At 42.2% G+C, this 26,062-nt stretch overlaps 4 protein-coding genes and 1 pseudogene across 5 annotated transcripts; 4 read left to right on the top strand and 1 right to left on the bottom strand.

Moving 5' to 3' along the window:
- The first annotated feature begins 4,067 nt into the window (after nucleotides 1-4,067).
- LOC130138420 (putative ABC transporter C family member 15) lies at nucleotides 4,068-9,674 on the top strand. Its single transcript, XM_056312446.1, has 11 exons — nucleotides 4,068-4,359; nucleotides 4,460-5,886; nucleotides 5,976-6,062; nucleotides 6,164-6,766; nucleotides 6,869-7,033; nucleotides 7,210-7,504; nucleotides 7,701-8,221; nucleotides 8,304-8,367; nucleotides 8,476-8,715; nucleotides 8,835-9,125; nucleotides 9,216-9,674. The coding sequence occupies exons 1-10, from the start codon at nucleotides 4,068-4,070 to the stop codon at nucleotides 8,957-8,959; spliced, it is 3,819 nt and encodes a 1,272-aa protein (XP_056168421.1). The 3' UTR covers nucleotides 8,960-9,125; nucleotides 9,216-9,674.
- A 961-nt stretch (nucleotides 9,675-10,635) lies between these two features.
- LOC115680106 (ABC transporter C family member 3-like) lies at nucleotides 10,636-13,360 on the top strand (annotated as a pseudogene).
- A 3,133-nt stretch (nucleotides 13,361-16,493) lies between these two features.
- Nucleotides 16,494-19,373, top strand: LOC115680312 (uncharacterized). Of its 2 annotated transcripts, none has more exons than XM_030604120.2 (2): nucleotides 16,494-16,722; nucleotides 18,191-19,373. In XM_030604120.2, the coding sequence occupies exon 2, from the start codon at nucleotides 18,235-18,237 to the stop codon at nucleotides 19,171-19,173; it is 939 nt and encodes a 312-aa protein (XP_030459980.1). In that variant the 5' UTR covers nucleotides 16,494-16,722; nucleotides 18,191-18,234; the 3' UTR covers nucleotides 19,174-19,373. The 2 variants fall into 2 exon arrangements, with proteins under 2 accessions (XP_030459980.1, XP_030459981.1); XM_030604121.2 differs by lacking the exon at nucleotides 16,494-16,722 and adding an exon at nucleotides 17,420-17,809.
- Nucleotides 19,374-20,499: 1,126 nt separating this feature from the next.
- On the top strand, nucleotides 20,500-20,970 carry LOC115680313 (uncharacterized). Its single transcript, XM_030604122.2, has one exon. The coding sequence runs from the start codon at nucleotides 20,604-20,606 to the stop codon at nucleotides 20,772-20,774; it is 171 nt and encodes a 56-aa protein (XP_030459982.1). The 5' UTR covers nucleotides 20,500-20,603; the 3' UTR covers nucleotides 20,775-20,970.
- A 1,214-nt stretch (nucleotides 20,971-22,184) lies between these two features.
- Nucleotides 22,185-25,801, bottom strand: LOC115680311 (F-box protein SKIP14). Its single transcript, XM_056312406.1, has 3 exons — nucleotides 24,411-25,801; nucleotides 22,785-23,351; nucleotides 22,185-22,651 (listed from the first exon to the last, which is right to left on the bottom strand). The coding sequence occupies exons 1-2, from the start codon at nucleotides 25,683-25,685 to the stop codon at nucleotides 22,788-22,790; spliced, it is 1,839 nt and encodes a 612-aa protein (XP_056168381.1). The 5' UTR covers nucleotides 25,686-25,801; the 3' UTR covers nucleotides 22,185-22,651; nucleotides 22,785-22,787.
- Nucleotides 25,802-26,062: the final 261 nt, after the last annotated feature.

Here is a 26,062-nt window from a genome sequence, read left to right as displayed (position 1 = left end):
CTACCTGAATTATCTTGAGTTGAACTGGAGTGACGAGCGGGGAATCATATTACGAGAGTCGGCAATCAAATTCAAATACAGGTAGCTTCATTGGTATGCATTATTGCAGGTATATGCGAGAGATTCACCTACCACTAGGACCAGGTGAGAGTTTGCTTTATAAACCCTTTTGGCAAAAGGATCGTGCCTAAAAGCGGACAAAAGTTCAATGCACATGGCTTCGACTGAAGCTGAAGTGCAAGATGAGACAGAAACAGGGCAAGCACAATTCCACTCCCATGCGTTCTCAGTATTTCGATGATTGCACATGAACCATAAAGTGGAGATACTGAGCCAGCTTGCTTTCTAGATTCAGAGAGTATAATAAAAAGGTATAAAAAAGAGGAAAATGATACAAATGGTCTATAAACTTTGATTTAATATGCAATGTCATCCCTGAACTGTTAATTTGTTCAATATGGTTCATGAACTTTAATTCAATGTTCAATGTGGTCCCTGAACTTTTAAACATTTTCATTTAATCTAAGTATTACATTGAATATTTATCAATAGTTCGGGGACAATAATGAATAAATTAAAATTTTAGGGACGACATTGCACATTGGGCCAAAGTTTAAGGATGACATTGCACAAATTGAAAGTTTATAGATGATATTATACATTGGACTAAAGTTTATGAACTATTTATGCTATTATCCTTTGTGAAGAACTAAAAGTTGAGAGTTTGAGTAATGCCCAAACTTATGGTCTGTTAGGGTGCATTAACAGTTGGCCAACTAATTACAGGTATGCTAGTTTTCCTGATTAATCACGTACTCGACTGGAAATCATGGGTACTTGTCTGGACAGATTACTGCTCAGGCCAGGCAGGGCAAGACGGATGAATGTATAGACCCCGTTTTCTTTAGGAACATCATGTAAGAATCAGAAGCATTTGATGTCGTCATTGCAAGTCTGAGAAGGTCTTGTCATAAGAATGTGTACGGGCATCGCTTTATTCGGGCAGAAATCACTCTGAAAAAGGAATCGATGCTTCAGATTCGACTCAAAGAGCTGCTCAACAGCGAGGAATCGCGTCCACTTAAGTTCAGTGACAAGAAGATATTTAGGTCGAGAGAAAGCGAGGGATAAGTTCACGGGGGAAAAATTTGAAAAAGTTTCGTTAAAATTTCTCTAGGAAGCACATAAATTTGACTAGGCAAATCTTAATGTACATACTACGACCAGGGCCGACGACCAGTGCTGGCCCCTCTTTTGGGTCCGCTACCTCTCCCCCTCAGTCATCTTCAATGTGCCTCAAGAAATGTTTGATCAATTAATGTAATATGTCGTGCAACCCATTGTTTTCTGGCCAATTAGGATAAAATTGTGCACAATGCTAGAGTTGCCTTTGGTTTATAGTCCAAATATCTTCTGAAGATTTCAGCACTGAGATCCTGTTTCTTTGCCCCTTAGGATGGTTGTGGCTTGAAAGTATCTTGCGTTTTTATTCACCCATTTTAGCCGGTTAATTTTAGACCGCAAACTTCAATACATCTCCTCTTGCCTCCGTAAGCCTTCAATCTCCCATTTAGGACTTTGTACTCTTTTCTCAACCAAAAGCTTTATCGGAATTGTTGACGATATCCTGAATTTCCTGCTTAAAAGAGACGATTTTGCGATGGCCATTAGGAAATTTCTTCTTGCTCCATTTTAACTAATGCAACAGAAACAGAACCCAATCTTTTCAATAAAGCTTCACTTTCCAGAGTGGAGGCCTTAACGACTTCCTTACGCTCTTCATTTTCTCTTTTTTGCCAATTGTACAAAGAGGAAGACTGAATGCAAAAGGATCAACGGCGGGAAAAAAGGTAAAATTGCCTTCACAAAAGATTTGAACCCAAAGATAGAAAAAGGAGTCCACGCCACAATAAATATTGTACAAAGAGGAAGACTGAAGGCAAAAGAATCCACAGGCCAAAAAAAGGTAAAATGGCCATAAAAAGATTTCGACACTGAAAATAGACAAAATAGTTGACATTATAAGGTCCATGGACGAGTATGTAATTTTGAAGCAATTTAAGACTATTGTGCATCTTAATAAAGGCTAGAGCTATCAAAGGAATATCCTCCATTTCTTTGTGGAGTAATTGTTGAGAAAGTACAATTAAGTGTCAAAACTTTAAAAAAGCCTAATAAAATCTTAAAACTTATCAAATTGGTGCAATTAAATATATTCTTTGATAACCCCGTCAATTTAGCTAATGAAAAATGCTGATGAGTATTTTTTTTCTTATTTTCTTTCTCCTACGTGGCTTAACTTTAACTAAAGCATGGAGCATAATACTATAATGACGTTGCTTTGGTTCAAATAATTTTTTCGCGGCCAAATCTTAGTTAATTTATATTAAAAATAAATAAAAAGCTAAAAGTTTTACTCAAAAAAGAATAAAAATTTTTAAAAAAAGAGCCACAGGAGGCCCATGCCTATGTGGCAGCAAAGAGATCGATCAATCGTCGGAAAGGGCTAGCAGGGTCGTTGGAGCCTCAATGATGGCCGACGACCCTCTCCTAGATGCAAGCCCTCGCTTGGGGTCTACAAGGGTCACCTGGGTCTCGGCGATGACCGGTGACGGTGGGTCGGCGACGCCGCCCCATCCAAACCTTTCACCGCCCTGCAGGCTCTTGCTAGCCTTTTTTTTTTTTTTTTCTAGTTTGTGTTTTTTTTAAAGAACTTTTAACCTTTTTTTTTAAATTTCATTTAAATAAATTTTGGGGGAAAAAATTAGGGTTTGGACCACAACGCCGTTTAATTCTTATACTTCATGCTTTAGTTAACGCTAACGCTACATAAGATGGGGAAAATAATTAAACAGTGTGCGATCTTCTCTTGATATTATTACCAAAAAGGATATACGTATATTTTGTGTGAATTAAGGGGGCGAAAATCAATAAAGCGAATCAACGTGTCAGTGATTAAAAAGATTTAATTTAAAATTCACGAAAGATGCATGAGATGCGGTGATATTAATGTTGCCCAAGTATATAATTACTTTGTTCATTTTTTTTATAACATAAGGTTATTATTCATTTTTACAATAGGCACGAGTTTGTCGAGACTTCGGAGGTCAAAACTTTGAATGTGAAATTTCCTGAGATTGACTGACTAGCCCCATGTCTAATTTGATAGGACGTTAATAGATATTGGACGGTAAGTAGGATATGAGATTAGGACAATTTAAGAAATATAATAGAGTTCTTATATCAGATTCCTTGAGGATCATAAGATATGAAGTATGAAACAAAAGGATATCCTGTCCTATCCTATTCCCTTTTTAAGCTCCCATGCAACGCAAGGGAAAGAACGACGTCAACGACAGCTGCATGGAATGCAAAGGAGCGGCTTGGTGGGGTACCCGAGTCTGAATGTAGCAAGCAGATCACGACTAAATCTTTCCAAATATAGATCGATCAGTGAGACTAGCGGCGGCCCTAAGCTGCTTCTTAAGCGGCAGATAGAGGTAGTTTATGCCTCGCGCAAGGACGAGGGCACGCGACAAAAGAGGTTAGTTCGAGATTCTGATATGTTTACTATATCGCTTTCTTAAAACAACAGTAGCCGCGGTCGAGATTCTGATATGTTTTCTATATTGCTTTCTTAAAATAACAACTATGGTATTATCAAAAATATATATATATATGTATGCACACACACGTTCCATCTTAGAGGCGATAGCTACGGAGGAGGGCTAAGAAAGATTATGGCGATGGTGATTGCTGTCTTTTTTATTTCCTGTTTAAAAGATTTCAGAACACAAACTCAGTGATCGCTGCCCCACTGAAAGCACACTTTCTCGTCACCTACCTACGACGGAGAAGCACGCGCTCTGTCTTCATCCTCTTGGTCTTCATCCTTTTCCTTCCCAGGTTTGAATCTCGTAAGACGAGAGAGAAAACAAAGAAAGCCACCGCCATTACCTGTACGTGTACATGTTCTTTAATGCATTGTGCAGTTCCTTGATTTTCTGGTGCAAAAAATTTGAACAAGTTTCCTTTTTCTTTTGGATTGCAGGTTCTTTTTTGTGACCATGGCCTTTTCATTAGGAAGTAACCGTCTTCTCAACCAACCATTGCTTCGGACAGAGGTAGAGGGTAGAGATTTGGACGGCTTCGACAATGCCGGGTTTTGGAGCCGACTCACATTTCAATGGCTGAACCCCCTTTTCAGCACGGGTCGAAAGAAAAAGCTCGAATTGGGTCATATCCCTTCGGTTTCGCAGTCTGAAAGAGCGGAACACGCTTCATTGTTGTTGGAGGAATCTCTCAAGAAACAGAACTTTGCTCTATGGACATCGCTGGCGAAAAATGGAGTACTGGCAGGTACTTATGGTTATTCTGATCTCTTCCCTTCTTTTTCTTCAGTTGCATCTTGAGGCAAATATATCATAGACATTTATGTTTTATGTTTGTTTGGGAACAGGAATTAATACACTAGCTTCATATATGGGTCCTCTCTTGATCACTAGCTTTGTGAATTTCTTGTCGTCCAAGCGCAAAGATTCAAGCTACCTCTTTGGACTGGTTCTTGCATTCGTGTTCTTTTCTTCGAAGACTATCGAGTCACTAACTCAAAGGCAGTGGTATTTTGGTGCTCAGCGAATTGGCATACGCATTAGAGCTGGCCTTATGGCATTGATTTATATGAAGTGTCAATCGATCAAGTATGCTGGTCTAAGCAATGGGAAGATCGTGAATTTGATCAATGTGGATGTTGAGAGAATCGGGGACTTCTGCTCCTACATTCACGGGGTGTGGTTGGTTCCGGTCCAAGTGTTTTTAGCCCTAGTCATTTTGTACAGAAATCTCGGTGCTGCCCCCACATTTGCTGCTCTCTCTTCCACGGTTGTTGTAATGGTTAGCAACACGCCATTAGCGAAAATGCAAGAAAGGTTTCATTCAAAGATCATGGAAGCCAAGGATGCTAGAATGAAAGTGACCTCCGAGACTCTTAAGAGCATGAGAGTACTTAAACTGCATTCTTGGGAACCGACATTCTTGAAGAAGATTCTCCGACTCCGAGAGATGGAGCAAAGTTTGCTGAAAAGGTACCTCTACACATGCTCTGCAGTGGCTTTTCTCTTCTGGGCTTCGCCTACTCTGGTTTCGGTGGCTACCTTTGGCGCCTGCGTTGTCTTGAAAATACCATTATCAGCAGGTACAGTTTTTTCGGCTTTGGCGACGATCAGGATCTTGCAGGAGCCAATCTACAACTTGCCTGAGCTCATATCCATGGTCACGCAAACTAAGGTCTCTATCGATCGTGTCCAAGAGTTCCTTAGAGAGGATCACAAAAAGTTATTGGCTCATTCATCCCCAAAACAATCAGATGTTGCTGTTGAGATTGGGGCCGGTGAATATACTTGGTGTTCAGGTGATGGAGCGTCAAAAAAACCTACATTAAAAATATTGGAGAAGATTAATATAATGCAAGGTTACAATGTTGCTGTTTGCGGGTCGGTTGGCTCTGGTAAAACGAGCTTGTTGTGTAGTATGCTTGGTGAGATTCCTAGAATAGCTGGGGAAGCAATAAGGGTCAATGGAACGAAAGCATACGTACCACAGAGTGCTTGGATCCAAACCGGAAGTGTCAGAGAGAACATCTTGTTTGGCAGGAAATTCGATTCTGCCTTCTATGAGAATGTCGTGGAAAGTTGCGCAATGAAACAGGACATCCAGATGTGGAGCGATGGGGATTTGACAGCTATTGGCGAAAGAGGGATGAACTTGAGCGGAGGACAGAAGCAGAGGGTTCAACTAGCACGGGCAGTCTACAGTGGTTCCGATGTTTATTTTCTGGATGACCCTTTTAGCGCCGTCGATGCACACACTAGAACTCATCTGTACAAGGCAAGCATCAAAACTCAATCATTTTTTTAACTCTCTGTTGCATTCCCTTTTTATACCAGTTCTCTCATAAGTAAAAAGCTTTTTTGCAGAAATGTCTCATGCAAATGCTGTCTCGGAAGACTGTTATCTATTCCACCCATCAGTTGGAGTTTTTAGATGCCGCCGACCTCATTCTTGTAAGTTCATGGAGCGAGCAACGCCTAAATAGAACACAAAAGATATTATCTCCTTTTGAGGCATTTTATCTTGTCTTTTGTCTAACACATCAATTGTGTAGGTTATGAAAGATGGCTGTATAGTTCAGTCAGGGAAGTATGAAGATCTGATTGCGGATCCGCAGGGTGAACTTGTTAGGCAATTGTCTGCTCATAGACAATCTTTAAATCAAGTGAACCCAGCCCAAGAAGACAGGACATCGTCCATCAAGCCATGCCAAGCGAGCAAAATCGAAATCATGGAAGAAAACTCTGAGGAGCACGTTAAAAACAGAAATCTTTGTAATAAAACACAAGAAGAAGAATCGGAAACTGGCCGTGTGAAATGGAGCGTCTACTCAAACTTTGTGATTTGTGCTTATAAAGGTGCGCTGGTCCCAATTATTCTTCTTTGCCAAGTTCTCTTTCAAGGATTACAGTTGGCCAGCAATTATTGGATTGCCTGGGCGACCGAGGACAATGGCAGGATCAGCAGAGGAAAGCTGATTGGAGTATTCATCTTGCTGTCTGGTGGGAGTTCGATTTTTATTCTGGGACGGGCAGTTCTGTTGTCGACTATTGCCATAAAGACTGCTCGACATCTCTTCCATGTTATGATTTCTTCAGTCTTCCGTGCACCCATCTCGTTCTTTGACTCCACCCCTTCAAGCCGAATTCTTGATCGGGTTTGTTCTTCAAAGTTCTGATTTCTGTTATAGGTCACCGATCCAATATTTATTGTGCCAAAGATTGACATTGGAATTGTTTTTCCTCTTTTTCTCCTTCAGTCTTCCACGGATCAAAGCAGAGTGGACACAGACATTCCCTACCGATTAGCAGGGCTGGTGTTTGCTCTAATTCAGTTGTTAAGTGTAATCGTCCTAATGTCCCAGGTGGCGTGGCAAATTTTTGTTCTCTTCCTTTTGATCCTCGCTATCTCCATGTGGTATCAGGCAAGTTTTCAAGTTTCACTTATGTTAAATCTCTGTGCTTTATATCATCATGGAGTTACTGATTACTACTTCAGATAGGACCTATATCTGAGGTAGTAAAAGATTTTTGTATATGCTTCCAGCAGGTTTATTTTTGACACGCCATGCTGACTGCATGCGAAAACCGTGTTTTGCAGGCTTATTACATCACCACGGCCAGAGAACTGGCCAGGATGGTTGGGATACGAAAGGCTCCAATACTTCATCACTTCTCGGAAGCAGTCACAGGGGCCGCACTAGTTCGATGTTTCAACCGGGAAGATGATTTCTTGAGGAGGTGTCTCAGCTTAATCGACGATTACTCTCGCATAGTTTTCCATAACAGCAGCACTATGGAATGGCTCTCCGTTCGGATAAACTTCCTCTTTAATTTTGGTTTCTTCGTCGTCCTGATCATCTTGGTGAGCCTCCCCAGGTCGGTTGTGGATCCCAGTAAGTTCCTCTCTCCATTACCAATTACATTGCAGCAGGTCGCCAAAATGTTTGAAATTTCAAGGGCTATGAATAACGCAATCAATCAATAAGTATCTGTGTTTGGCATAAATTGATTTGAAGATATTAGTCTCGCTGCCTTCTTTTTCCTTGACCGGCTAACTTTACTTTTGAACCGATCAACTTTCCATCTCAGGCTTGGCTGGGCTAGTGGCGACATACGGCTTGAACCTAAACGTGCTCCAAGCATGGGTCATATGGAATCTGTGCAATGTTGAGAACAAAATGATCTCGGTCGAGAGAATTCTTCAATTTACCAACATACCAAGCGAAGCTCCCTTGGTGATTGAAGATTCCAGGCCGAACCCTGAATGGCCTTATGAAGGAAAAATCGAGCTTCAAGACCTCAGCATCCGATATGCTCCTTCTCTCCCAGTGATCCTCAAGGAGATCACCTGCACGTTCCCTGGAGGGAAAAAGGTCGGAATTGTTGGACGAACGGGCAGCGGAAAGTCCACTCTCATCCAAGCGTTGTTCAGGGTGGTCGAACCATCAGGAGGGCGGATATTTATTGACGGGGTCGACATCTGCAAAATTGGTCTGCAGGACTTGAGGTTGCGGCTGAGTATTATTCCACAGGATCCAATCCTATTTCAGGGCAACATTCGGACAAATTTGGATCCTCTGGAAGAGCATTCAGACCAAGAAATCTGGGAGGTAAAACCAAAAGTTATAGAAATCGAAAAAAGTATGACTTTCTTTGTAATGCGTGATTGACTACAAAATTATCGATATGTAGGTTCTTAACAAATGTCACCTAGCAGAGATGGTAAGGCAGGATCCAAGGCTTCTTGATGCACCAGGTATTATATCATGGACAAACATATGAAGGCTTTGTTCGTGAGAAATCTTTGAACTCCCTTCTGTTCATTGGAAAATCTTTTTCTGAGTTTTGTGCTAAATTGTCCTAGTTGCCGAGGATGGAGAAAATTGGAGCGTCGGGCAAAGACAACTGGCTTGCCTTGCTAGGGTGCTTTTGAAGAAGAGAAGGATCCTGGTTTTGGATGAGGCAACGGCTTCGATTGATACGGCCACCGATAACCAGATTCAGAGGACTATCAGGGAAGAGTGTGGTGATTGCACTATCATTACTGTTGCTCACCGGATTCCCACTATCATTGATAATGACCTGGTTTTGGTTCTCGATGATGGTAAGCCTTTTTTGTCCTGTTAAATATAGATTATCACACAATCGAAAAAGCATTTCCTAAGCTTTTAATTGCACGAAGAATGTGATCCTAAATGTGCAAGCATTGTTTGGTCGATGCAGGCAAGATAGTCGAGTATGATTCGCCGAAGCTCTTGCTAGAGAATAAGTTCTCTTCGTTCTCAAAGTTAGCAGTCGAGTTTGTTAGGAGATCATCTAGTAAAAGCTGCAATTGGGATCTATCTTGAGGAACGTAATTGATAGACCAAGACAAGGAGTCTTTTTTCCTTCAAGCTGCTTATCGAGCTGGTCATAACACCACTCCATCCTGGCCATGCGGGTCCACGGGATTTGTGACTGTGTGCTCCCGTCTCCTTCTTTGACTCCATGCCTTCAAGCCGAATTCTCGATCAGGTCTGTTCTTCGAAGTTCTGCACTATGTTATACGTCACTGGTCCGATACTTATCGAGCCAAAGGTTGACATCAGCGTTGTTTTCCTTAAGTTTGCACGATCATGGAAACGAGCTAAGGCAAATGCCGGAAGTAGCCACCGAATGTAATTTCCCAAGGGAACCCAGCCCAAGAAGACAGGACTGGCGTGGCACGAATATAAAGAGCAAAGCCCGCCCACGTCAAAAGCGACAGCTTCATGAAAGGTCTTTGGTTCCGCACGCAAAAAACGACGGCCGTACAGACTAAAGCGACCGGGGACACTGAACCGGCTAAAGTCTCTCTGCCTCTGCCTCTGCCTCTGCCTCTGCCTCTGTCTCTGTCTCTGTCTCTGTCTCTGTGTCTCTCGTATAGCTTCCTTGACTTGCTTGCTCTGAAGCTTGATTGGTTGATCATTAACGATAAGTACATTTGATATCTGCATCGCAAGTTCGAGAAGGTCTTCTTCAGAAGAATGTGTAAGACATCACTTTATTCAGGGCATAAATCATTCTGAAAAGGAATCAATGCTTCAGGTTCTACTCTAAGAGCTGCTCGACAATAAGGATTCGCGTCCACTTAAGTTCAAAGACGGACATGAGATTTAAACCGAGAGAAGGCGAGGGATAAGTTCATGGGACAAACTGTGAAATTTTTTTAGGAAGCACACGAAAATATCGGCAACGCAAATCTTAACATACAAACAACGACGGGGGACGATGACCACCGCTTGCCCCACCGTTGGGTCCGCTGTCGCTCGAGTTCCTCTCCCCCTCAATCATCTTCAATGTGCCTCAAGAAATATTTTGAACAAATTATTCTAATATATCGTGCAACCCATTTTTTTGTGGCCAGTTAGGATAAAATTGTGCACGATGCTAGAGTTAAAGATTCGCAGCTTATGCTTAAAGTTATGTATCCACCCAATTCAGATTATTTATTATTTTATAAAAAAACTTTAATATCGAATTAGAAACTTAGAACTAGTTTGAGCATACGAGGTTAAACTAAATCTACTTCTACGTTCTATTCAAATTAAGACTTACCAAAACCTTGACAATTACTCGATGCATATATCTGAAAGCAATTTCCATTGTATAGTCATGATGCATGAAGAAACCAAAAGTGACTTTCCCATGTGACATTAAGTCCATTTCGGGGTCTCGTATTTACTGCCTCCCGATGCACAATTTGCAGACCATCCTTATAGCAAAAGTGAAGTTACGTGGTTCGTGGCAATTTAATTTCGTCTGACCATGTTTCTATACTCGGTTCGCTTGTTGAATCCTGGCTGGTGACTGGGGATTGGAGATTTGAAGCAAAATCCAGCTGTTGGATCCATGTGCTCCCTGCTCAAAATAGGAAGATTCTAAACATAGTTGAGTAATTTTTGTGGCCTCAATGAGGAAAAAAAACCTGCTGGGCATTAGATATGGTGATCTGGTGTGAACTTCGAATAGCGAGGGGTCTAAAAGGGGGACCACGTATTGCGTGATGGTATTCTCTAAGGAGGCAAACCTCAATGCGAAATCAGATATTGAAGTGGTGGAGAGCGTTATCTGCATATGTGGGCAAATTCATGAGGGAAGCAGTGCTGTGAGTCCTTAATGTTTTGCACGATCATAGACCGAGTCCTTGAGGTTTTATTTAGTCAAGTGAGTGGAAGACATGATCAATTCTGACCAATCAAGTCCTGAGGTCAATTTTCTCCGTTGGCTTTTGTGTTTATCGACATTGGGTTCACAGAACTGTGGATGATGACATTGTCTCTTGGGCTGTTACTTGGGTTCTTGCATCTTTCATTTCATGTTTCACTAGGAACACAAGTTTCGATGGAGGCAGAAGAAACTGGCCTCTTGGTCGTAATTCTTTGGTGGGTCTATTTCGCTGTTTTTTGTACACTTTGTCTCTTCTTACTTGGTGTTCCCATTGAGAAAATCCAAGGAATTGCCCCCTGTTCTCCTACAAGCCAATACTGTTGAATTCGCATCCCTCGCTTTTTCACTACCCATTTCTGCTGTTGCACCACCGAGTCTAGCGGTAGTCATCATCTCAACCAACCGTTGCTTCAGAAAGAGGTAGAGAGTCTAGGTAGAGATTTCGATGGCTTCAACATTGCTGAGTTTTGGAGCCGACTAAGATTTCCATGGCTGAACCCCTTTTCAGTACAGGTTGACAGCAAAAGCTTGAATTAGGCCATATCCCTTTAGTTGCGCAGTCCGAACGAGCAGAGCATGCTTCATGTTGTTCAAGAATTCGCTGAAGAAACAGAACTTTGGAGCTTGTTCGTTGCTGAAAGCAAATCAGCTTTGCTATATGGAGATCGCTGGCGAAAAATGGAGTAGTGGCAGGTGCTTATGGTTATTCTGGTATCTTCTTTTTCTTTAGTTGCATCTTGAGGCAAATATATCATAGAGACTTACGTTTTATGTTTGTTTGCTGATAGGAATTAATTTAATAGCTTCATATATGGGCCCTCTCTTGATCACAAAACTTTGGGAATTTCTTGTCATCCAAGTGCGAAGATTCAAGCTACTGTTTTGGACTGATTCTTGCGTTCGTCTTCTTTTCTTCAAAGACTACTGAGTTGTTGACTCCAAGGCAGTGGCATTTGGCGCTCAGCAAATTGGCAAACTTAGAGCTGCCCTATTGGCATTGATTTAAAGAAGTGTCAATCGGTCAAGTTTGCCGGTCTAAGCAATGGATATATTGTAAATTTGATCAATGTGGACATTGAGAGAGTCTGGAGACTTCTGCTCCTATGTTCACAGGATATGGTTGCTTTCAGTCCAGGTTTTTTTGGCCCTAATCATTTTGTACATGCCGCTCTCTCTTCCACGGTTTTTGTAGTGGTTAGCAACATGCTGTTAGCGAATATGCAAGATAGGCATCATTCAAAGATCATGGAAGCCAAGAATGCTAGAATGAAAGCAACCTCTGAGACTCTAAGAGCATGAGAGTCCTTAAACTTCATTTTCGGGAACCAACATCCTTGAAGAAGATTCTCTGACTCCAAGAGACGGAGAGAAGTTCGCTGTAGAGATACCTCTCTACACATGCTCCATGGTGGCTTTTCTCTTCCGAGCTTCGCCAACTCTAGTTTCGGTGGCTACTTTCGGTGTTTGCATATCTTGAAAGTACCGTTATCAGCAGGTACAGTTCTTTCGGTTTTGGCGACGTTCAGGATTTCGCAGGAGCCAATCTATCACTTGCCTGAGCTCATTTCCATGATCACACAAGCTAAGGTCTCTTTTCATCGAGTTCCTTGAAGAGGACCATAAGAAGTATTGGCTGATCAATCCTCAAATCCATCCGATGTTTCTGTCGAGATTGAGGCTGGTGAATATGCTTGGGGTTCAGGCGACGAAACATTGAAAACACCTACACTGAAATCTTGGAGAAGATTAAAATAACGGAAGGTTACCATGTTGCTATTTGCAGGTAGGTTGGGTCTGGTAAAACAAGCTGCTTGTGGACTATGCTTGGCGAGATTCCTAGAACAGCGGGAAAGCAATAAAGGTCGATGGAACAAAAGGGCACGTACCACAGAGTGCTTTGATTCAAACAGGAACTGTGAGAGAACATCTTGTTTGCAGGAAATTGAATTGCGCCTTCTATGAGAATGTTGTGGAAAGTTGCGCTATGAAACAGGAAGTCAAGATGTGGAGTGATGGAGATTTACAGCGGTTGTGAGAAAAGGATGAACTTGAGTGGAGGACATAAGCAGAGGATTTAATGAGCACGGGCAGTCTACAGCGATTCCGATGTTTAATTTCTGGAGGACCCTTTTAGCACTGCCAATGCGCCCACTGGGACTCATCTGTACATTCCACCCATCCATTGGAATTTTCAGATGCCGCTGACCTCATTCTTGTAAGTTCATGGAGCAAGCAACACCTTACTAGAACATAAAAGACATCATCTCCTTGTGAGGCATTTTATCATGTCTTTTGTCTGACACATCCATTCTGTGTAGGTTATGAAAGACGGATGCATAGTTCAGTCAGGGAAGTGTGAAGATCTAATTGGGGATCCGCAGGGTGAACTTACTGAGATCCGCGACCAACCTAGGGAGGCTCACCAAGATAACCAGGACGACGAAGAAACCAAATTGAAGAGGAAGTTTATCCGAATGGAGAGCCATTCCACACTGTTGCTGTTATGGAAGACTATGCGAGAGGAAGTGTCGATCAAGCTAAGACACCTCTTCAAGAAATGATCTTCCTGGTTGAAACATCGAACTATTGCGACCCCTGTGACTAATTCCAAGAGGTGACGAAGAATTGGAGCTTCCCGTATCCCAACCATCCAGGCAAGTTCTCTGGCCATGGTGATGTAATAAGCCCGGAAAACACAGTTTTGAAGAAGAGAAGGATGTTGGTTTTGGATGAGGTGATGGCTTCGATTGACACGGGAGCTGATAACCTGGTTCAAAGGACTATCAGGGAAGATGGGTAATCGCACTGTCATAACCGTTGCTCACCAAATTCCTACTTTCATCGACAATGACCCGGTTTTGGTTCTTGATGATGGTAAGCTCTTTTTGTCCTGTTAAACTTAAATTATTACAAAATTGAAGAAAATTTCCTATGCTTCTGACTGCACGAAGAGTGTGAACCTAAATGCGCAAGCACTGTTTGGTTGATGCGGGCAAGATAGTCGAGTACGACTCGCTAAGAAGCTTTTGCTAGGGAATAAGTTCTCTTCATTATCAAAGTTAGCAGCCAAGTTTGTGAGGAGATCATCTAGTAACAGCTGCCACGGGGATTTATCTTGAGCAAGGTAAATGATTGATTGAGAGAAAGGAGCTTTCCTTTCAAGCTGGTGAATGACCTGGTCATGTCCCAGCCATGCCAGTCCACAGGATTCAAAAATGACCGTGCACCCGTCTCGTTCTTTGACTCCACGCCTTCAAGCTAAAAGGGTTTGTTCTTTGAAGTTCTGCGTTCTTTATAGGTCACTCATCCGATACTTACTGTGCCAGAGATTCACATCAGCATTGTTTTTCCCCTCCAGTCTTCCAAGGATCAAAGCATAATGGACACGGAAATTCCCTACTGATTAACAGGGTTGGCGTTTGGTCTAATTCAGCTGTTAAGTATAATCGCCCTGATGTCTCAGGTGGCGTGGCAAGTTTTTGTCTTCGTTTTGATCCTTGCTATCTCCATGTGGTAGCAGGCAAGTTTTCAAGTTTCGCTTATGTTAAATCTCTGTGCTTATAGCATTGTGTAATAATTTATATTTAACAGGACAAAAAGGGCTTACCGTCATCAAGAACCATAATCAGGTCATTGTCAATGACAGTGGGAATCCGGTGAGCAACGATTATGACAGTGCAAATTACCCGCCTTCCCTGATAGTCCTCTGAACCAGGTTATCGGTCGCCGTGTCAATTGAAGCCGTCGCCTCATCCAAAACCAAGATCCTTCTCTTCTTCAAATCTGTAGACTGCCCATGCTAATTGTCCTCTGCTTCTGTCCTCCGCTCAAGTTCATCCCTCTCTCGCCAACCACCGTCAAATCTCCATCGCTCCACATCTCGACATCCTGTTTCATAGCGTAACTTTCCACAACATTTTCATAGAAGCCGCAATTCAATTTCCTGCCAAACAAGATGTTCTCTCTCACAGTTCCGGTTTGAATCCAAGCACTCTGTGGTACTTGCGCTTTTGTTCCATTGACCCTTATTGCTTCCCCCGCTGTTCTAGGAATCTCGCCAAGCATACTCCACGACAAGCTCGTTTTACCAGATCCAACCAACCCACAAACAGCAACATTGTAACCTTCCATTAGTTTAATCTTCTCCGAGATTTCAGTGGAGGTGTTTTCAATGTTTTCATCGCCTGACCCCCAAGCATATTCATCGGTCTCAATCTCGACAGAAGCATCTGATGGATTTGGGGATTGATAAGCCAATACTTCTTATGATCCTCTTCAAGGAACTTGATGGAAGACCTTAGATTGTGTGATCATGGAAATGAGCTCGGGCAAGTGATAGATTGGCTCCTGCAAAATCCTGAACGTCGCCAAAGCCGAAAGAACTGTACCTGCTGATAATGGTATTTTCAAGATAACACAAACGCCGAAAGTAGCCACCGAAACTAGAGTTGGCGAAGCTCGGAAGAGAAAAGCCACCACGGAGCATGTGTAGAGGTATCTCTTCAGCGAACTTCCCTCCGTCTCTCGGAATCGGAGAATCTTCTTCAAGGATGTCGCTTCCCTGGAATGAAGTTTAAGGACTCTCATGCTCTCTAGAGTCTCGGAGGTTGCTTTCGTTCCAGCATCCTTGGCTTGCATGATCTTTGAATGATGCCTTCCTCGCATGTTCGCCAACAGTGTGTTACTGACCACTACAAAAACCGCGGAAGAGCGAGCGGCATGTACAAAATGAAAAACCAGGAGAACACTCGGCATCGATGGAGAAACAAATCGAACCCGGATTCAATGGCACTCGACTGGAAATGCATGTGCTGCTTTGTCTAGACAGATCAATGCTCGGGCCTAGCAGGGCACGACAGATCAATGCATAGGCCCCGTTTTTCTTTAGGAACATTTTGTAGATTCAGAAGCATTTGATGTCTTCATTGCAAGTTTGAGAGAAGGTCTTGTGCATAAGAACGTGCAAGACATCTTAAACTTGTTTCTGTTTTGCACTTTTCTCAGAAGAGGGTTTTTCCTCCTCTGTTTGGAGCTTTTGGTGTGCTTTGGATGATCGAATCCAGTGCATAAAATTGAATGAAGTGTTTTGATTTTGACTCAACGAGGATTCTGTTGCCTTTTCTGCAGAAAATATTGATATAATTGGTCATTAATTAAGATTAATGAGCTAAATGTTGGGTCACATAAATTAGGTCACATTAATCTCAAACCCCACTTCATTTTCTCTAATAGAATTGATCGAGAAGGAAAAGAGAAAAGCCATAATTTTTTTTTGTACTGTGTTTGCAATGTCTGGATTCAAGTCTTTTGTCTTTATCCAAATACATTCTATATAGATTCAACTAACATATAGCGTTTGCGAAATAAATGGAATGTTCTCAATTCAATGATGCTCGAGATAACGTTATGTACAAGATTGAGAAGCATGCACGATGAAACGTAATTTATTACAAATGGTACGAAATAAAGTTTACAAGTCTTTGTTTAGAGTCATAATTTGATCCCTAAATAGGTTTTCCTATTGTGATGGGGGCGCAATTCATAACCAGCCAAATGAGAAATCCTTAGTGCACAACCGTGGGCTTTCACTGTTGTTGCAAAACGACAGCGTTTTGTATTCCAACACAAAAACGACGTCCGTACGCTCTAAAACGGCCGGAAAAGCTGAACCGGCAGAGTCTTCCCCTGCCTCTGCCCCTGCCCCTTCCCCTGCCCGTGTCTTCTCTCTTATCGCTTCCTTGTCTTGCTTGCTCCGAAGCTTGGATTTCGCAAAAACCCTAGCGCCAATGGCGCTGTAAACCCGAAACCCACCTTCAGGAGCCGCTCGCGCGGTCGATGACGCAGGCGGGTTTTTCTCTGTAGCTTCAATCCGCGCCTTCCATTCTTCCGTTGGCAATGGAGGATGAGCGGCGATAGCTGCGAGGTATGTCGCTTCTGTTCGCGCGTGACAGCTTTCTTATTCTTTCATTAGATTCATGATGAAGTATGTATGTTCTGGGGATTGGTTTGATCGCTGATGTTGTGGGTTTAGGCTAGAAGGGGAGGTACGGCGCTGAACTGCCGTTCCATCCTTGGACTGTACTTTTCTCTGGGTTTGTGAAGAACACATGTATTTTAGTATTTTGACTTGTGGGTTGCCCGGTGGCGGTGGTTGTGGGAGGGAGAGAGGGGGACTGCAACTTCCGGGCGACTATTCTGGCGCCGGAAGTGCTTCGGATTCTCCTGTCGACAAGGAAACTTATCTTGGTTTCCATATTTTCGTGTACTATGTGGTTTGCGCGCGCGAACTCAAGAAAGTTAAATGCGATTCTTCTCATTGATTCACATGATAACTATACTTGACTTGTAGGTACAATCACCTTTTCTTAAGGAACAATTACAGTATATCTGGTAGATTGAGTGGGGAAAGATGTTTCCTCTGTTGCAGTTAGTGCTTTACGTTCGAAGTATGATGACCGACTAGAGGTAAATGTGCAGAGAGAAACAATGAATAACAGATGCCTGTGCTTGTGCTTGTCAAGATACTAACCGAGAGAACATCAAGAATGCGGGGAAAGGTATATACGTAAACCTGCAGGAGAAAACAAGAATAATGGCATGACGCATAAGTTCTATCCTTAAGAAGTGGGGAACTGGAAAAGTCGTTTAACCAGCTCTTGATTTAGTTACATCCTCCTCACCTCTGTTGAAAACTTTTAAAATTGAAGTGAAGTTGTTGCAGCTCTTTTAAAGTAGAAATTAACTTCCCTGGAACATCCACATTTCGATCCTTTTGAATGATCATTGCAAAAAAATGGGCGAAGAAACCACTTGAGTATGCAATGGGAAAATTAAAAGTGTCCTCCAGTACCCTTTGCCAGCAAATTTTCCTTCATTCCTTAGCCAAGAAACCCTAACACTCCACATCCAAAGTGCTGCCTAAACCCTAGACCTGTGGCCATTATCGTTGATGAGAACAATCTCCCCTATCTCTCACGAAACAGAACCTCAACCCACCAACTCTGTCTCAGGTAGCAGCAACTGTAATGCCGGCAACATCTTGAAGAGAAGATATTCTGTTGCAATTTTCTGATCGTCTTGTAAGGCTGCTGTCATTTTCTGATCAGCTCTGTGTCAACTGGTAGAAAAGGCTGATTTTTGGTCTTTGTGATTGGAGATCAGCCATTTCCATCAGCTTTTAATGGACCTGTTGGAATATTCAGCTATCCTACCAACCTGCCATGGGCTGGTAGGCATGGCCATTGGTCCTGCGACGAAGCAATTGTGTTTTGTATGACATTCAAATGTTCAATTGTGTTAATTTAATGTGTACTTTTTTTTCATGAATAGATGTATGTCACTTGCTTCATATAGTCTTCGACTAAAATTCAGGTGACATGTTTAATCTGCAGGGAACCGAATAAAATTCCCCTCAAAAGTGTGATTCCTTGCAGCAATGGCCAACTCCTGCTTTACCAGATACCGCAGCTTCCATTGCAGATCATCAGCACCACTTCCTGCTACAAGAAAGCATGGAACCAGAAGACGTTCCCGAACCTTATCCAGCTGTGGCACATCCTTTGTTTCCTCTAGTTCTTCTATCATAATTCGTTCCCCCTCACCATTAGTATTGACTGCTCGCTTCATTCCGTCTGATGCTCCGCAACGCTCCGAAGAATGGTTCTCCCTACGGAAGGATAAGCTCACAACAAGCACCTTTAGCACGGCCTTGGGATTCTGGAAAGGGACCCGTCGCTTTGAGCTTTGGAAGGAGAAAGTTTTTGCACCAGAAATGCAAATCCCGGAACCTTCCAAAATGTGTGCCATGGAGTGGGGTGTTCTGAATGAAGCGGCGGCAATAGACAGGTATAAAAGCATCACGGGTCGTGAAGTTAGCTTGTTGGGGTTCGCCACTCATTCGGAGGAACGGTTTGAGTGGCTGGGTGCGTCTCCCGATGGCCTCCTTGGTTGCTTTCTGGGAGGTGGGATCTTGGAAGTGAAGTGCCCTTACAATAAGGGAAAGCCTGAAGTAGCTTTGCCCTGGACAACCATGCCGTTCTATTACATGCCTCAGGTGCAGGGCCAGATGGAGATAATGGATCGCGATTGGGTGGATTTGTACTGTTGGACGCCTAATGGGAGCACCATATTGCATGTGTGCAGGGATCGTGGTTATTGGGAGCTAATTCACGGGATTTTACGAGAGTTTTGGTGGGAGAACGTAGTGCCCGCCAGGGAAGCTCTGTTGATGGGAAAGGAAGAGGAGGCCAATTCATATAAGCCTGCATCGACACACCGACAGACAGGACTCGCGATCGTCAAGAGCTTGAAACTGGCTAGCGAGGCGAAATTGTCATGTAGAGAGATTGCAGGTCATGTTGAGTTTTTCAGGTGATCAAGTTTTGAAATGCTGAGCATGACTATGTGGTTCCTTTCCCCATTTTAGTGGAATCACATTCCTGTGCTACATTATTCTTTATAGGATTATCAACATGGTATGATTGATCATAGAAGTCTGGTAGGCCAGCCGACCCGCAGCCACCAGTTGTTTGTCGAAATGTACGAATTAAAATTGTGTTATGGCCGTTCATCTCATCTGAAATTTTAGGCAAAAACTTTATGCCATCCACAATTAGCCATTGGATCATATAACATGTCGAATGAAGTTGGTCTGCAGCACTGTTAAATCGAGATACAAATTGTGAATTGAGAATTGGATGGTATTGTAATTTTTTTAGATAAATAAGTTTCTCCTAACATGAAAACTTACCAATGCATACATATTGAATCGGCATATTTGGTAGTGAATCGAAAGATACGCTTATGATTTGGTATTTTGATCGATATTGTCTAACAAATGCGTATGGATTGGACCTCAAATCGAATCTCCCGAGAGACCAATTGAAAATTGAAGATATTAATAACTATAGTCTGATCGTTTACAACATCATCCTGAAAGATTATTGGTCATCATGTTAACTCGCAGCATGCCAAGCTTAGCTAAGCTGCGCACGGGTTTCACAAACATGGTATAACTATACTATACGTAATGAATGGTCGTTGAAGAAAGGGCATAATCTAATCTGTTTGTAAGATCATCAACAAATTAACCAAGCTTTAAGCTTCTATTTTCCCTTTAAATCTAAGTATGCACTTATGCATCAACCACATTCTTAATCCTCACGTAAAATTTTATTACCTCAAAATAAATGAAATGTCATATTAAAGCCAATAGCTAGTTTCCCATAAGTAAATGTATCAAATTTGAATGACTTGCAAATAAACTAAAATTTCTTGTAGAAACAACTACATACCAATAAACATCATATGGTTTTCTGGCCTAAAGATAGATAAATATGGTATAACTTAATGAAATATTAATATAGTTTCAGAAAATAGTACACTACTTCCAAAGAAGAATGAAAAGACTTTCATCAAGGACTGCCAATTTAAGTTAATTGGATGACAGTTGCCTGCCAAAACCAACTATTTGCATCATTATGACAGTGCAAAATCACCCAGTGTTATTATTAGGCATCATGAGATGCATGGCTGCAGTTAATTTTCCAATTAAATTGAAGGCATTGCTGTAATTTAGCCCTAATCAAGCTGTCAGTGGTAAGAGGTTGACCTGGTCAAACATTTGCGGTTTGTCCCTCTTGATACCATTCTATTGTCCACACAAATTAAGGAAGCTTCATTGGGAATGGAGCTGGTTCACATTGATATGTTTGGTTGAGGATTGCAATTGAAGAGATTTGAAGACCTTGTACAAGCAGTTTTTACAAGAGACAGGAGGAGATTTTTGAAGAGAGAGAGATAGAGATGGACAACGGGCTGTCGTGGGCGGACCAATGGGACTACAATGACGACCCGCCTCCGGCGCAGGCATCCGAAGACCGGAAGAAGCGGAAAGATGGGTCGAAGTCTGGGAAGAAGAAATTCAGCATACAGTGGGTGAAAGAGCTGTGCAAGAAGTCACCTAACAAGAGATGAATTCTGCTTCAAGCAGATCCGAATTCTTTCCTTAAGAATGTTGTTATGTAGAAAACTTTCTTTTGTGACCTCCCTCAGTAATTCATCACACAGGAACACTCTTCTCTCCTCACATCATGCAGAAAAGAAATTATCTGTTCGAGGTTTCTTTTTCATCATTTCTTAGTAAATTTTTTATTCGAACCATTAAAGATTATTTCCGTGCGCATTATTCTTTCAATATCGATTACATGCGTATGAACTTGTCGTTGATCTAACTAGGAAATATATTACGCAAGAACCAAAATGTCAATTGAAGTTCATCACCACTGATAAAGTTCGTACGCTGTCTTCTCCTGTAATGATCTCCACATTGATTGGAAGGCGTATAAATTCTGCTTGTTCAGTGGAATGATGCAAAAGATGCCTCAGCAGTGAGCATCTTTCATCTGGTGACATCACGAGTCAAGATGGCGAAACAAACAACAAGTGAAAACAAAGAATGAAACCTTCCTCATTAAGTTAACCTAGTAATTAAGAAATGAATACGTGAATGGGCAAATTGCATGGCCGTTAAGTGGAGCTCATGCGAATTTGCAGGATCGGGCACAAGCTTTTGGCGATCTTAAGAAATGAATACGTGAATGGGCAAATTGCATGGCCGTCAAGTGGTGCTCATGCGAATTTGCAGGATCGGGCACGAGCTTTTCATTTTGCCCATTTGTTTAATACAATGCAAAACAAAACAGAAGTTCGTAGCTTTTCAAAATGTATCTAAGCTACGATGTCCATTTGCTAATGACGAATTATTCATACCACAAGGGTCCTATTCATTAATAACTCGAGAAGAATTGGTTTGAGAGAAAACACGTGAGTTGAAACTTCAAGATTTCTTAGTGCTGTCGATGATTGGCGGCTTCCAAATCAACAGGAAGGATAAGAGCTACTAAAGCTTAAGGACTCGATGACATGAAAAAAGACTGCCCCATCATCTAATTGGCAAGTAAGTAAGATTAGTCAAATCCAATACAAGTTCAAGATATATTAAACCGCACCTCAAACGCATAATCCTATCATCGATCATTTGATCAACCCCGAAGGAGTATGGAAAACTGTCCTTAACCTGACAAGAACTGTCATATACTTTCTCGGCAAATCCAACTTCGTCATGGACCACAATACAAGGTCTGACGTGATTCATTCATGTATAGAATTCTAACTACATATGCATATAAACTCGTAAGCAGACTCGAACCATCCCAAAGTTGCGTTTCGAAGTTCCATGATAAAGATGCAACATTACCCTCCAAGGAGTCCTCAAAGAGAGCGAAGATATGCAGAACCTCCATTCTTGCAACTACTACTTGCAAATTCCAATAACAGGAATACAGATTCAAATTACACAACTAAACAGAACAATGTTAACACGTCTTCCACATATACCTTCTTTTATTTGTTCTAGGCAGTGAAAACCCATAATAACAATAGGGAGTAAACAATTCAACTAATACAAGTACAACAAGTGCTCGCCGAACACCTTGAGACATTGTAAACTCGGGATGATTATTGCCTAGGTTGAGTCCTATCAACTCTAATCAAATGTCACATAGTACTATACTAAAGATTTTCTTTTTATTCCTTTTCTAACCCCCTTTTCTCAAGATAGCACCCAAATAAATACACAGCCGACTGCGTGCGAACCGTACACAGTGTGAAGATTGACCACACAGGGTCGCCAGACATGTCGTCTGTGTTTCACATAAATGGCTCAGTCACCAAGCATTCCATGTAGGGAACGATCGGAACAGATCCTCCAGCTCCAAGACCGAAACCTAACCATTTCTTCACACCTTGGTTCCAAGCTGCGCCACATCACGCTAAGTGAGAATGACATATGACTGCCAGAGAAAGTGAAGCAGCTTCAGATGGCCTCATTTTTTATTTATATCAATGCCCTGTTTGATCCTAAAAGCAAGGCACAAAAAAGAAAACAGCATTGCTCGTAGACCAAAGACCGATGAGAAGCCTTACTCATCAGCCACGGATTGAGGAGCCCTGTGGGTCTTCATGGTGGGCAGTAGAATCTGAGATAGCAACATCGCTACCTTCAATCTCGTGGCGCTTCAGAATTTGATGCTTTGAACAATCTGAGCAGAGCAGTTCCAGACAAAAGGTTTCCTCGTATTCATTGTCATTAATGCACCGACCACACTGAACGCACCGAGCTATGCACAGTGTGCAGGCCCTACATACTTGAGACGCATGTTCCTTACCCTGACAAACCTCGGCAGGGCAGTCATAGACCAACCTCAGTTTCTGGCATCTCGGACACGTCTCAATATCAATGGTACGATCATCCTCACATGATAAGTACATACTCTCTCTGTGATAGAAATATGGCTTGAGGGCATTCAGGTTCTGCTGCTTCTCACTCGCTATCCCCAACAAGGACTTCAACTCCTCAAAATGTTCCTCCGTTACCCCATAAAGCCCACCAATCCTAATATGCTTTACTCTGAGGGAACCCATCAACTTGAATGTTCTCAGGCCATCCAAAATGCCATTAATACTAAGTCTTGTGCAGCCAGGTACACAGAGCTGTATAAGGAAGAATAAAGGTTTAGGTCTCCATAAAAGACAAATCAAAATTTATAAGAGAAGAATAGATCACACAATATTGAATGTATCATTAAGAAAGGACACAAGTCAACACTGTGAAACAGGTAAAACATCTCCTTCTAACTGATCTCAATTCCCTCCTGAGAAGGAACAAGTGAGCAATTAATTAAGATACCACAAAGACCAACTCAAGCTTGGAACCAGTATAGGACATCAAATAACTCCTTCAAATGGACAAAGTCATCCACCATATCCTCTCCTATCAACAAGCTCCTACTTGCTTTTACACATACTAGTGTCCATGCACGGGCTACGCGTCACAACCTTTTTTCATTCCTTGTGCGACATAATAAATTAATAACAAACATAGATATTACTTTTAAGAACTAAAGTAAATATTTAAGTTAACAACAAACATTAGATTAGCATTTTGCCATTCTTTCAAAAAACTAAAAAAAAACATTTATTTGATATCAAAAAGAAAATGAGAAGCCTTTTAGATTTCCACTGGTACAAGGATGAAGTAAATTGTTGCACTGTAAAGACAATCAAGCAATTTCACAAAATGCAGTTTTCCAGTGGGAAGTGTATATTCCACCTTCTTTCGTTTACCTATTTGTCCTCTTTCTTTGGCCAATGCTACCTTTTCCTCTTTAAAATTAAAATGCCTTATAGTTTAAAAGTGAGAGTCAAATGGCACTTTTGGCTAGATGTACATGACATACGGGGCACAAAAGTGAACTTGCAGACAAGGAAGCTTAAGCAAATAAATTATGCAATTTAAACAGGAAAGACAGGACCATAACACGTCTCAATACCATGAGTGAGAACATGCTCATCAAGAAATGCAAATAATCAAACAAATGGAACAACTTATAGATATAGACTACAATGATGTTTAAAACCCCCCACTCCTAATAGGTACCATTTGAAATATCCCCGGACACTTAAATTTCATCATGTAATTAAGAGTGTGGTGAATAATACAGAAGAACAAGAATCAAGAAACAAATAGAACCCTAAAAGATCCATACATACCTTGGTTAGCTTTGGATTACTGTCAAGGACACGCTTCAGACCATCATCAGTGATCCTTGGGCACTCTACCAGACTCAAGCACTGGAGAGTACCTTGAGCTCTATCGGTCAATTGCAGAAGAACTTCATCAGTAATCTTGTCATTCAGAGGATGATGTATATGTAGATTCCTCCAATAGAAGGGGTCATTTCGAACTGTAGAACGAAATGATTTGCAAACATTCTCGACAGCGAGAAGATCCCGGACACCCAGATAACCAAGAGCCAAAGAAAATGCTAAGTGAGGCATTTCTCCGTTGACAAAGGAACAAGTTCCAGCAGAAAGCTCAGGGTCTTTACTTGAGTGGTTGTCCGGAAACCCGGAGCTTCCACTGCTTCCATGAAATAAGCCATCCATGTCATCAGACACCCCAGAAACTCCGTTCTCCAGGGAACACCTGCCAAATCCACCAATGCATACGAGGCCAAGATGGTAGGGTGCATTTACATCTTCCATCACCTCAGGACATTGATCGCAGCCACTTACTGATTCAAAGCCAACATGGCAGGATACCTGTCCCGACTCCATAACCTCAGATAATCCCCCAAGTGCATTTGTCAATCCAAACTCCCCATCACAAGGGTCCTGTCCCTTCATGACCTCCTCTGAACACCCATGATGTCCACTTGGTGAACCCAGATCAAAGGAAGATGCATCTCCTGCTTCCAAGGAATCAGGATAACCAGAAAATTCACTAATTGAACCGAAACCAACATCACAGGAGCCATGCGCACATTCCTTCACCCCGTAGTGAGGACACATGCTGCTGAACGGACTAGAATCGGTATTAAACCCGATTGTTCCGGGAAAAGCCTGGAATCTCAATGCATTGTTCCAGATAAAATTCAATCCCGCAAACAGATGGTAATCATCAGGACTAGCCCCAGCAAAATCACTTGCGTAGCCACCATAATTCATCTCCAAATCCTCAAGCCAACCAGTTATAGCCGTAAAAGTGGTGCTTATATCCATCCCGAATGGATCGGAAGGCAAGAGGTCGAGGATGTCGCCGGAAACCGAATCCTGAGAGCACCCACCCCCATCACACCTACCCCTCCCATAATCCAAACGATCCTTAACATCCCCTTCCAAGAGCCAGGTCATATCGGCACCATCCACCTTATTCTCCGAAACACCCTCCACAATGCACCGATTGGCGATCCTAATCGGGGACACCAAGCTGTCCTCCGGTAGATGGGCGGCGAAAACCGGACGATGAGAGAAGTTCAAGGCCATCTTTATCTACAGAAACGGCTAATGCCTATACAAAGGCTGGATTTTTTTTTTCCTCTCTCTCTCTCTCTCTCTCTCTCCTATCTCCCTAATTTTTTTTTGGGTTTTTCGATTGGGAAAAGCAGGGAACGGAACTATAAAAGGAATGGTGGGGGGTGGCGGGTGGGTGGGGGGGGGGGGGGGGGGGCGGCAAGAACGTGGAAGATCTGCTAAGCAAAGGGAAACCCTCAATTTCAGATGGCGAACTAAAAAAAACGCATCAAAAATCTCATAGAGTTTCGCTAGTAAGGAACGGAGGAAACCCTAAAAACGAAAGGAAGGAAGGAAGAAAGAAAACCCTCCACACGATGGAACCGAAAATTGATAAACCTACAGTCAGA

The sequence above is a fragment of the Syzygium oleosum genome, unplaced genomic scaffold (assembly GCF_021117445.2).
Source record: "Syzygium oleosum isolate NSW1041296 unplaced genomic scaffold, Sole_v2.1 Sole_v2.06, whole genome shotgun sequence".
Lineage (NCBI taxonomy): Eukaryota > Viridiplantae > Streptophyta > Magnoliopsida > Myrtales > Myrtaceae > Syzygium > Syzygium oleosum.
The sequence above is the reverse complement of the archived record's forward strand: the minus strand, read 5'-3'. Positions and strand labels throughout refer to the sequence as shown.

Bases quoted from the DNA above. Each gene is read 5' to 3' on its own strand.
- LOC130138420 (XM_056312446.1), top strand. From the start codon at position 4,068: ATGGCCTTTTCATTAGGAAGTAACCGTCTTCTCAACCAACCATTGCTT. The intron at 6,767-6,868 runs GTTTGTTCTTCA...TTTCTCCTTCAG, and splicing joins CAAGCCGAATTCTTGATCGG to TCTTCCACGGATCAAAGCAG. The intron at 8,368-8,475 runs GTATTATATCAT...AAATTGTCCTAG, and splicing joins AAGGCTTCTTGATGCACCAG to TTGCCGAGGATGGAGAAAAT.
- LOC115680312 (XM_030604120.2), top strand. From the start codon at position 18,235: ATGGCCAACTCCTGCTTTACCAGATACCGCAGCTTCCATTGCAGATCA.
- LOC115680313 (XM_030604122.2), top strand. From the start codon at position 20,604: ATGGACAACGGGCTGTCGTGGGCGGACCAATGGGACTACAATGACGAC.
- LOC115680311 (XM_056312406.1), bottom strand. From the start codon at position 25,685: ATGGCCTTGAACTTCTCTCATCGTCCGGTTTTCGCCGCCCATCTACCG. The intron at 23,352-24,410 runs GTATGTATGGAT...TTCCTTATACAG, and splicing joins GTAATCCAAAGCTAACCAAG to CTCTGTGTACCTGGCTGCAC.